The sequence below is a fragment of the Callorhinchus milii genome, unplaced genomic scaffold (genome assembly GCF_018977255.1).
Source record: "Callorhinchus milii isolate IMCB2004 unplaced genomic scaffold, IMCB_Cmil_1.0 Scaffold18, whole genome shotgun sequence".
Taxonomy (NCBI): Eukaryota; Metazoa; Chordata; class Chondrichthyes; order Chimaeriformes; family Callorhinchidae; genus Callorhinchus; species Callorhinchus milii.
Genome location: NW_024704759.1, coordinates 2,090,384 through 2,102,621, shown reverse-complemented (window position 1 = coordinate 2,102,621; position 12,238 = coordinate 2,090,384). Strand labels below are relative to the sequence as shown.

General features: G+C 49.1%; 2 protein-coding genes across 2 annotated transcripts in view; one reads left to right on the top strand and one right to left on the bottom strand.

Annotated features, from left to right (window-relative positions):
• The window catches only part of dynlrb1 (dynein light chain roadblock-type 1), a gene marked incomplete at its 3' end in the record, with an annotated part of 137,919 nt that overhangs the window by 50,332 nt on the left and 75,349 nt on the right, over window positions 1–12,238 (bottom strand). The window contains 2 exon segments of the mRNA NM_001292587.1: window positions 3,719–3,743; window positions 9,674–9,704.
• Window positions 5,592–11,089, top strand: pxmp4 (peroxisomal membrane protein 4). The gene is made up of 4 exons (XM_042341873.1): window positions 5,592–5,729; window positions 9,397–9,459; window positions 9,749–9,947; window positions 10,787–11,089. The coding sequence occupies exons 1-4, from the start codon at window positions 5,599–5,601 to the stop codon at window positions 11,048–11,050; spliced, it is 657 nt and encodes a 218-aa protein (XP_042197807.1). The 5' UTR covers window positions 5,592–5,598; the 3' UTR covers window positions 11,051–11,089.

Below are 12,238 nucleotides of genomic sequence, written 5' to 3'. Positions count from 1 at the left end.
GAGTGATCCCCCCCCCTACTCCCCCCTCTTTTTCTCTCTCTCTTAGGATTGGAGAAGCAAAACCATAAGTAAAGAGATTTTATAATAAAAATTCTCACCACGTCTCAAAGTGCTTCACGGCACGTACTGTAAAGCGGAGTGACTGTGTGTTTTGTGGGCAAAATTCAGACACACATTGTTTTGTTAAGAGTAAAATTGAAGCATAAAATTGAAGCATAAAAAGAAAAAAAAACATAAGGGAGGGGGCTTTTATGGGGGGGTGGAGAGGGAGAGAAATGTCCCCCTTCCCCCCATTTTCTCTCTCCCTGGGTTGCAAAAACATAAGTTAAAAGAGATTTATAAAAATAAAATTGGTGCATCTTGGCAAAAAATACATCACGGAGGGGGTTATTGAGAGTGCGGATGGGAGGGGAGAGAAAAAAAATGAAATGCCCCCCCCCCCTCCCACCACCTCTCTCTATCTCTCTCTCTCAGGATTGCAAAAGCAAAGCCATCAATAAAAGTTTTTTTAAAAAAACTGAGATGACAAAAAAAGGGGTTATGGGGCTGGGGAAGGGGAGAGATGGGGCGGGGGGGGGGCGAGGTGGGGGTGCAAGAGAGGGAAGAGAAGGGACCTCTCTCTCTTGCTCAGGATTGCAAAAGCAAAACAGTAATTTATAAAATAAAATTGAGATGACAAAAAAATCATAAGGGAGAGGGAGTGGGGAGAGAATTCCCCCCTCCCCCCTTTCTCTCTCTCTCTCTCTGTCAGGATTGCACAAGCGAAACCATAAATCAAAGAGATTTAAAAAAAATTGAGATGACATTTTTTGTAGGAAATGCATCTATGCCTCAATTCTTCTCCCCCCCCCCCCCCCCCCACCACCACCCCATGTAGCTACTTTATCACTAGTTTAGCTAGGGCAGGATTTAACCCTTTATAAGGTTATGAGACGCAGGGTTATTAAAACACATAATGTAGCAAATTTGTGGTGTGTGGGTGGGTGTGTAGTGTACGCGTGTGGTGGGGGGAGCCACGAGCTGTCTTGGTGGGGGCTTGGTCCTTCCCCTGGAGCTTTTGGGATTGGGGAACAATTCCTCCTCCCCACCCACCCACCCACCCCACAACCACCAGACCGACCTGGTGTATTTAGTTGGTTAGGTTCCCTGCTGGCTGACCTGGTGACATGGGAAGGTGACAACGGAGAGATGTTGATTTTTTTGATCAGCCGAGTGTCTGACAATTGTGGAACCCATCACCGTTGCTTAAGAGCATCCAACCCAAGCTGAGAATTCCAGGCCTCCCACCTACACATGGAAATCCCGGAGACAGATTGTTGGAATGGAATGCGCTCTCTCTCTCTCTCTCGCTCTCTCCCTGGAGAGACACATGCTGTTTACCTAATCCCAGAAAGGATTAGGCCCAGGTTGGCAAGAGCCAAAGTTTGGGGGAGCCCAGAGTGTGCATTGAGGTAACTGCTGGAGCCTAACCAGCTAAAACCACACACGGCTGGCCATCGATATCGCTGTCTGGCCAGCTTTCCCGCTGCTTGTCCAGCTAGAACCACGCTACCCATTAGGGCTTTGGCTTGTAGGGTTAACAGAAGCTGAGTGGGATAAGGCTCGAAATCAAACGCAAGGACTCAGCTCTTGGCAATGTCAAATGGAATCACTCAGTAAGTCAACTGATGACGATCGCGCCTTCACCTGCACACACTGCCGTTGGTTACAGCCGCAAAGACAGGTGCAGGCACGGCTGTGGTGAAGCTGTTACTGGGAGCTGTGTTGTTGACGCAGGAGAGTTTGACATAGTTGCGGAACAACACACCCTGAGAAAGTCCGTATGCTATTACTGTACAAGGGATCGGTTGTTTTCCTGGAAAGAGGTGGATAGGCACCATGTGACTGGTGATGTAAAGCTCCGGCCTACACATGCATGTGGAGTCCTGTAGCTCAGTGGTTAGAGAATTCTCCTCGCAAGCGAGGGGACCCGGGTTCGATTCCCGGGCAGGACAAAACGTTGTGCAAATTTCTTTACTCAACACGCTTCTGTTTACCTGGCAGTGAGTAGGAACCTGTTTGTTAGTCAATTGGTGCATCGCTTTTCCGGGGGTAATAACCCCTTCAAAAGACAAAAAAAATAAAAAAATAATAATTTGGTCACTCAATCCACGACTGTTTGTGTGACACTGTTGTGCGCAATTGGAGAGCTTTGAGAGTTTGCACACAAACCATTAGCATCTGATTGAGAACGCACAGGGTAAAGCAGTGGGAACGATTTAAGACAAAATAAAACCTGTATCGATTTAAAGTAACTAAATATTTTACCAGAGACCTTTTGGGTCAATATTTAGTATAAGAACACTGAGACTTTCACTTACCTACAGCGGCCTCTTGTGGTAACATTCCACCTCTGCTGTTTGTTGGATGATGCCATATTGGCCATTGACTTTGCCTCTGTAACAACTTTACATTCAATAAAAATAATAATAATACACATTTATTAGTTATTTCTGGATCATCATTCCTTTTTCTTGATTAAGTGATTCATTTTAAGTTCCGTCTGACTTGCAGTTGTTAGGGGAAAGACCATCATTTGCTATTTAAATAATAATAATAATAATCCTTGCATTTGATAACGGCGCCTGGAGTGAGTGGAGTCTACAACAATGAGAGTAGCTATCATACTAACAATACTAACCCACTGACAACATTAATCACTGCCAGTGAGAGCACTAACAATTGACAGTATTCAACTGTTAAATGGTTAATACTGTCAGTTGTTAGTACTCTTGCTGATACTTACACTGTTGGGTTGGTATTAATTGGTACTAACACTGTTATTACCAGTATGTACCATTAACAATACTAACCATTGATAATAACAACTGTTGAGCGTACTTGACATTGACAATGGTTAGTACTTATCATTGATAACACTAACCATTGATTCTATATATTTTTCCGCTCTGAATAAAGGACCAGTAAACCTTATTTAAGCCCTTGTAAGATCTGTGCCATGAAGCATCGGCCACGCTTACATGCCTGGATCACTGATCAAATGAATGTGTATCTCAATTTCGCCCACAAAATACACAGTCACCCCATTTTACAATACGTGTTGTGAAGCACTTTGAGACTCCTCAACGACATGATAAGGCGTTTTATCAAATGCAAGGATTAGTAAATGAACGTTTATTGAAGAGGTTATGGCAGTGGAGGGGTTATGTTTGTATGTGTGTGTGTGGCGGGGGGCAACTGGTTGCATAAACCAACTGCAACCAAAATTGATTGGGTGGGAGAGCTGAGAGCAGACCCTGCTAATTCCATTAAAGCACTTTATTCACTCGAGTGATCAACTGCATATAAATCTGACAAGTATTTCCACAATTGGCGTACTCACCAACTCCCCTGTATCTTCACATACAGCAGAAACGATGCTTGTGGCATCTCCCATTTTTACAGTCAATTAACGTTGCCCCTTTTACACAAAACCTAAAATCACCAAAACTCCTTTACACCGAGCGCCGGGACAACACCAGAAAGAAGCCAAAAGAAAAATAGGTCTCAGAGGCCCCGAAATTTCAGCGAGTCTCAGCCTGTGAGACCATTTTGTTTCACAAGATTTGAGATCGATCCTGTGGTGACGAATCCTTCAATTCGGTTTCTCCCACCGTCTTGGTTCGGCAAATAAATTGGACGTTCACTTAACGACCGTTTGGGGGAAATATTGCTCTGCGCAGGGTTTGCCTGTAAAATTACACAGTCACGTCACCTTGACACCAATTGCCTGTGAAGCGCTTTGAGATGTTATGGGCACGGACGGTATCAAAGGTGAGGATTGTTATACAATATGGCTGTGGAAGCAGTAACAAAGGTTTGTTAAAGCCTTTCCTGCCTCCCCCTCTTCCTCCTCCTCCACATACACATGTGTATGTACGTGTGTGTATATGTCCTGTCTTACGTGCGGTCTTGTAGAGAGTGGAATTAAATGATAGCAGTATATTATAATAAAAACATGCTCTCTTGACGTCTCTGGGTGGCAGCACCAGCCTGTGTTTTGTGTGGAGGGGAAAATAAAATAATGCAGGAGCCTGGTTTTTCAGAGTCTAAGGTTGGTGCATATTGACATCATCACTTCAGAAAAAAGAAGGGAGTTTCTCTCTCCCAGTGTCCCTGGCCAACAATCTTCCAAATAAAATTGGTCACTCGCTCCGCGGCTTTTGTGGGGGACACTGCTGTGTGCAATTGGCTGCCGTGTTTTGTCCACAATATAGTCAATCCTCCATACAGTGTATCCCGTGAAACGCTTTGAGACGTCTCGACGACGTGTAAAACGTCTATAACAAATGCAAGATTTATTATTATTATTGAGTAAAATTCAGTGACGTCTTGAAGTGACGAGGCCCTGTATCAAATCTGAGGATTTTTATTATTAATTATTACAACCAGCAACTGATTAAAAAAGGTTCACAGTATCACTACACTGCTGGCTAATTGCAACCTGTAATTCCCTGTGCACACGTGTGTTTGCACATGGTTAAGACACAGCACACATTGGAGCCTGACATGACAACCATAAATAATAATAATCCTTGCATTTGTTATAGCGCCTTATCACGTTGTGCAGGTGTCTCCAAGCGCTTCACAGTATATACTGTAAAGCGTAGTGACTCTGCAATTTGTGGGAGAAATCCCTCATTAATTAATTTATCTCATTAAAAAAAAATTACATAAACAAATTTTAGATGTTAGGGAAAATGAAAAAGAATGATTTTCATTAACCTCGTAAAATTAAAACATGTTTTATTGCAATATTTAACTATATAATTTAAACACCCTCTTTACTCTGTGTGTGTGTGTGTGTGATGTGTATGTATGTATATGTGTGATGTGTATGTATATGTGTCTGATGTGTATGTATGTGTGTGATGTGTATGTATGTGTGTATATACATGTATATGTGTGTGATGTGTATCTATATGTATTGTGTATTTACATTTGTGTGTGATGTATATACATATGTGTGTGTATGTATGTATGTATGTATGTATGTATGTATGTGTGCTGTATGTATACATATACATACATGCGTGTGTGTGATGTATATATAATGTGTGTGATGTATGTATATGTACATGTATGTGTGTGTGTGATGTATAAATAATGTGTGTGATGTATGTATACATACATGCATATGTGTGTATGATGTATGTATATATACAGGTATATGTGTGTGTGATGTATATATATATGTATATGTGTGTGTGATGTATGTATATGTATGTGTGTGTGGTGTATGTATGTGTGTGTATGATGTATGTATGATGTATGTGTGTGTGTGGTGTATGTATGATGTATGTATGATGTATGTGTGTGTGTGGTGTATGTGTATGTATGATGTATGTATGATGTATGTGTGTGTGTGGTGTATGTGTATGTATGATGTATGTATGATGTATGTGTGTGTGTGTGGTGTATGTATGATGTATGTGTGTGTGGCAGCAGTTGTCTGATATGATGATGTGTGACTTCTCTCCGGAACCTTTGTTTGTGGGACTGACGGTTCCAGTCGGAATCGGTTGGGGGCCGCGCAGCCGCAGTGTGTTGGGTTCGGCGATGTTATTGTTCCGGAGGGCTGAGGGGACGATGCGCGCGGAGGCCGCGCTTCAGGCGCTCAACCGACTTCTGAAGGAGCGGCGCTACCGGGAGGCCCTGTCCGTACTGAAGGGATTCCGCAATGGAGCCGTGTGAGTGACACCGTGACCCCCACACACACACCCACACACACCCCCTCACACACACACACACCCTCACACACACCCCTCACACACCCCCACACACCCCCTCACACACCCTCACACACACCCCCTCACACACCCCCACACACACACCCTCACACACCCCCCCACACACACACACACCCACACACACACCCCCACACACCCTCACACACACCCACACACACACCCACACACACAGCCTCACACACACGCTCACAGACACCCACACACACACCCACACACACCCTCACACACAGCCTCACACACACACCCACACACACCCCCTCACACACACCCACACACACCCCCTCACACCCCCCTCACACACACCCCCTCACACACCCCCTCACACATACACACACCCTCACACACACCCCCTCACACACCCCCTCACACACACACACACACCCTCAGCACCCCTCACACACACACCCTCACACCCACACCCACACACCCACACACACCCCCACACACACACCCACACACACACCCTCACACCCACACACACACACCCACACACCCCCTCACACACACCCTCACACACACACCCACACACACCCTCACACACACCCACACACACCCTCACACACACACACACCCTCACACACACACCCTCACACACACCCTCACACACACACCCACACACACCCCTCACACACACCGCACACACACCCTCACACACACCCTCACACCGTCACACACCCTCACACCCCCTCACACACACCCACACACACCCTCACACACACCCACCCTCACACACACCCTCACACACACACCCTCACACACACACCCACACACACACCCTCACACACACCCACACACACCCCCTCACACACACCCCCTCACACACCCCCTCACACACACCCTCACACACACACCCTCACACACACCCACACACACACCCTCACACACACCCTCACACACACCCCACACACACACCCTCACACACACCCACACACACCCCTCACACACACCCCCTCACACACACACCCTCACACACCCCCTCACACACACCCACACACACCCTCACACACACCCTCACACACACCCTCACACACACCCACACACACACCCACACACACCCCCTCACACCCCCCTCACACACACCCCCTCACACACACCCACACACACACCCTCACACACCCCCTCACACACACCCACACACACCCTCACACACACACCCTCACACACCCTCACACACACCCTCACACACCCCCTCACACACACCCACACACACACCCTCACACACACCCCCACACACACACCCCTCACACACCCCCCCACACACACACCCACACACACCCCCTCACACCCACACACACCCCCTCACACACACACACACACCCTCACACACCCCTCACACACCCCCTCACACACCCCCTCACACACCCCCCCACACACACACCCACACACACCCCCTCACACCCACACACACCCCCTCACACACACACACACACACACCCTCACACACCCACACACACCCACACACACACCCACACACACACCCTCACACACACCCTCACACACACCCTCATACACCCTCACACACACCCCCACACCCCCTCACACACACCCTCACACACCCTCACACACCCCCTCACACACACCCACCCACACCCCCTCACACACACCCATACACACACACACCCCCTCACACACACCCACACACACACCCTCACACACCCACACACACCCCCTCACACACACCCACACACACACCCTCACACACCCTCACACACCCCCTCACACACACCCACACACACACACCCTCACACCCCCCCACACACCCTCACACACACCCTCACACACTCCTCACCCCCCCACACACACCCCTCACACACACCCTCACACACTCCTCACCCCCCCCATACACCCTCACACACACACCCTCACACCCCTCACACACACCCTCACACACACCCCCTCACACCCCCCCTCACACACACACACCCACACCCCCTCACACACACACACCCCTCACACATCCCCACACACCCCCTCACACACCCTCACACCCCCCCCACACCCCCTCACACCCCTCACCCCACACACCCTCACACACCCCCCTTCACACCCCCTCACACCCCCACACACCCTCACACACCCCCTCACACACCCCTCACACCCTCACCCCCCCACACCCCCTACACACACACACCCCTCACCCCCCCACACCCTCACACACAGCCTCACACACCCCCTCACCCCCTCACACACCCCTTCACACACCCCCTCACACAGCCTCACCCACACCCTCACACACACAACCTCACACACACCCCCACACACCCTCACACACCCCCTCACACACACCCTCACAAACAAACCCCTCACACCCCAACACCGTCACACAGACACACTCACACACACCCTCACACACCCCCCCACAACCCCTCACACACTCCTCACCCCCTCACACACAACCCTACACACCCTCACACACACACACCCCTCACACACCCTCACTCACACCCCCACACCCCCTCACACACACCCCCACACACACACCCCTCACCCCCGCACACCCCCTCACACACACCCCACACCCCCTCACACCCCCTCACACACACAAACCCCTCACCCCCTCACACACACCCCCACACACCCTCACACACACACCTCACCCCCACACACACCCTCACACACACACCCCTCACCCCCCCACACACCCCTCACCCCCTCACACACACCCCTACACACCCTCACACACACCCCCACACCCCCTCACACACACCCCCACACACCCTCACACACACACACCCCTCACCCCCCCACACCCCCTCACACACACCCCACACCCTCACACACACACCCCGCACCCCCCACACCCCCTCACACACACCCCCACACCCCCTCACACACCCCCTCACACCCACCCTCACACACACACCTTCACACACACACCCTCACACACACCCTCACACACACCCCCACACCCCCTCACACGCACACACCCCTCACACATCCCCACACACCCCATCACACACCCTCACACCCCCTCACACAAACACACACACCTCACCCCCCCACACCCCCTCACACACACACACCCCTCACCCCCCCACACCCCCTCACACACACCCTCACACACACACACCCCTCACCCCCGCTCCCCATCACACACACCCTCATACACACAGACCCACACACCCTCACACACACACCCCTCACCCCCCCCATCACACACACACACAGACCCACACACCCTCGCACACACCCTCACACACACACCCCTCCCCCCATCACACACTCACACACAGACCCACACACACTCCCACACACCCTCACACACCTTCACACAAAGATCCTCACACACACCCACTCACACACAGCCACTCACACACCCAACCACACACTCAAGTACACACACACACACAGATCCCCACACACACTCCCACACACTCTCCCACATCATCAACAGTAACAACGTTGTATTTATAATATTATTCTAATTAATTAACAACGATCCTTGCATTCGATGCAGTGCCTTATCACATTGTTGAGACGTCTCAAAGAAGCGCTTCACAGAATAACACTGTAAGGTGTAGTGACTGTTTATTTGTGGGCGAAACGCGGAAGTCAATTGCATTCACGTCTCGAGATTATTGGAGGCCTTTGTTTCTCCTCATTTCAGGTACGGAGCCAAAATTCGAGCCCCTCACGCTCTGGTGATGACGTTGCTCTTCAAAAGTGGAAGGTGAGCATCTCTGGTCTCTCGCCCCATGTTAGGCTGACTCTCTCGCGCCTGTCAAGTGCTGTTTCTTCAGAGATGCTGGCCTTCAGATGAGACTATAAACCCAGGTCCCATCTGTGCCTGTTCAGGTGGACTGTTGGTGAAGAGAAGAGAAGTTTCTCTTGGTGTCTCAGCCAACGATCCTACAGATAAACTAGTCATTATCGTCATTGTTGTTTTGTTATTAATAATAATTTATTCTTACATCACTGATTAATATTAAATCCTGAAGCTAGTCCTCCTGTGTGTCCAGTCTGTTAGATAAGCTGAAAGCCATCGTCATGGCTACCTACACCCATTCCCGGAACCTGGCCTGCTTTGTCTTCACCTACAAGGGGCTGCTGGCAGCACAGCGCTGGCTAAGGGGTGACAGGGCTCAGTTCCACTCCTTCCTGGCGGCCTGCGTGGGTGGCTGGCTGGTGTTCGGAGACAACAATCACATCAACAGCCAGGTACAGAGCAGCGAGCAGGTTCCTCGGTCTTCAGTCTTCTCAGCACTGGTGTTCGACCAGGGAGAGGGACCGTCAAAACTCTAGCGGTGGGAAAGGGGTGGTTTGGGGGAGGCTGGAGGGAGATCCTGAAGGTTGGTTGAGGTTGAAGTCTACTGGCCAGATTGAAACACAATTGATGGGGGAGGGGATGAGGGGAAGGAATCATGTGCCTGAGAATGTGGTTTAGCTTCTTTTATTCTGCCACTGATTGTCCAGAATGAGTTGACTGGCCAATCTGGTATCCCAACTTCAAACAGCAGGGCCAGCCATGCCACGCCCTTCTTGGTGTAATGGGGCAATCAAAGTCCTCTGCCTGGTGTATGTTCGCCGACCGTCTGGCACTGTGTCAGCCCTTGTGTCGCTGGGCTACAGGTGAGGACCTGCCCTGAGGATGTTCTCAGGCGGGGTGCAACCTTAGGCCAATTTCATTACTCCACATGCCTCTGTTTACCCAGAAGTAAGTAGGAACCTGGTTGTTAGTTGTTTGGAGCATTGTTTTCAAGGGGAAATAACCCCTCCAAAAAAAATAATAATTTGGACTCAATCCACGACTGTTTGTGGGACACGGCTGTGAGCAATTGGCTGCCGCGTTTCGCCCACAAAATACTGCATGTTCTGTGAAGTGCTTTGAGACGTGATAAGGCGCTAAATCAAATACAAGGATTATTATTATTATGTTTGCATCCAAATTCAGAGCCTCTTCTTGTTGAGGTGGTATTTGCTATGGTGTTGGGGGTGGGGGTAGAGGGGTCATCTCCTTTTACGTCTTCTCTTCACCCCCTCTCCTCTCCTCTCGGCAGATAAACATGTACCTGTTGTCCCGAGTGCTGTTCGGGCTGTCGCGGCTGGCTGTGGAGAAGGGTGTGGTGAACGTGCCCAAGCGGGACCCCTTCCCCTTGTTCTCGGCGCTGGTGTGGGGAGCTGTGCTGTGGCTGTTTGAGTATCACCCCCACACACTGCAGCCCTCGCTACAGTCCTCCATGACCTACCTCTACGACGACAGCGACGTGTGGCACGACGTCTCGGACTTTCTGATCCACAACAAGAGAAGTTTAAGTCAATAAGTCCATGTTTTTCCTTTTTTAGGAAACATTCAAAAAAACGCACAAATAATAATAATAATAATAATCCTTGCATTTTGATATAGCGCTTCTCACGTCGGGAGGACGTCCCAAAGCGCTTCACAGAACACACTGTAAAGTGAATTGACTGTATATTTGTGGGCGAACGCGGCAGCCAATTGCGCACAGCAATGTCCCACAAACAGTCGTAGATTGAAAATGACCAATTTATTATTGTTTTTGGTTTTGGAGGGAATATTATTAGGCTCTGTGTGGAGTAACGAAACTTGCCCAAGGTTTCGCCCTGCCTGGAATTAATGGTAACCTTCTTTAGGTTCAAGCTGTTTTTAATTTGCGATCTCTGAGTCTTGTCCATCCGTTTCCCACCCCCTCTTTACTGTAATTGTCGTTGAAGGGGGTAAGCTACCAAATAGGTGATCAAACAGAAATAATCCTGTTTGGTGGAGTCCTGTAGCTCCATGGTTAGAGCACTCTAAGTGAGAGACCTGGGTTCAATTCCTAGCAGGTCAGGGCGAAACCTTGGGCAAGTTTCCTTACGCCACACACATGCCTGATAATAATTCCTCAAGAAAAAAACAATATTAATTTGATCACTCAATCCATGACTGTTTGTGGGACGCTGCTGTGCCCAATTGGCTGCTGTGTTTTGCCCACAAATATTCAGTCAATTCACTTTACAGTATCTGTGAAGCCCTTTGAGACGTCTCAATGACGTGATAAGCGCTATATCAAGTGCAAGGATTATTATTATTAAATACACACTCAAATATACATAGTCATTCACTGAACACCTGCGTTACAAAGCTGTGGTCGAAACAAATAGTATCGATGTATTTAAGGAGAAAACTTGATGCCTACATGGAAGGGGGTAGGGAACAGGAGGGATGGGGGCTTGCGTGTGGAATATAAACACCGACACAGACTTCAAAACTACTGACACCTCTCAGCTGCGCTGTGTATAAAGTAAGTTTTACATTGGTGTAAATACTTCTATGTTCTCCTCTTCCCCCCCTCCCAAAAAATAGACCCAAAACAAAGCAGGATATCTTTAACACTCAGAAGGTCAGGCAGCATCTATGGAGAGAGGAAATTTGTCTCTCGATCGATGCTGCGTGACCTCCTGAGTGTTCCCGACGACTTCTATTTTTATTTCAGGATGTCTTTAATGAT

What these genes read in the sequence shown, in the direction of transcription:
- pxmp4 (XM_042341873.1), top strand. Translation starts at nt 5,599, where the DNA reads ATGTTATTGTTCCGGAGGGCTGAGGGGACGATGCGCGCGGAGGCCGCG. An exon ending in TTGCTCTTCAAAAGTGGAAG is followed by an intron (nt 9,460 to 9,748) that starts GTGAGCATCTCT and finishes CTGTGTGTCCAG; the next exon opens with TCTGTTAGATAAGCTGAAAG. An exon ending in ACAATCACATCAACAGCCAG is followed by an intron (nt 9,948 to 10,786) that starts GTACAGAGCAGC and finishes TCCTCTCGGCAG; the next exon opens with ATAAACATGTACCTGTTGTC.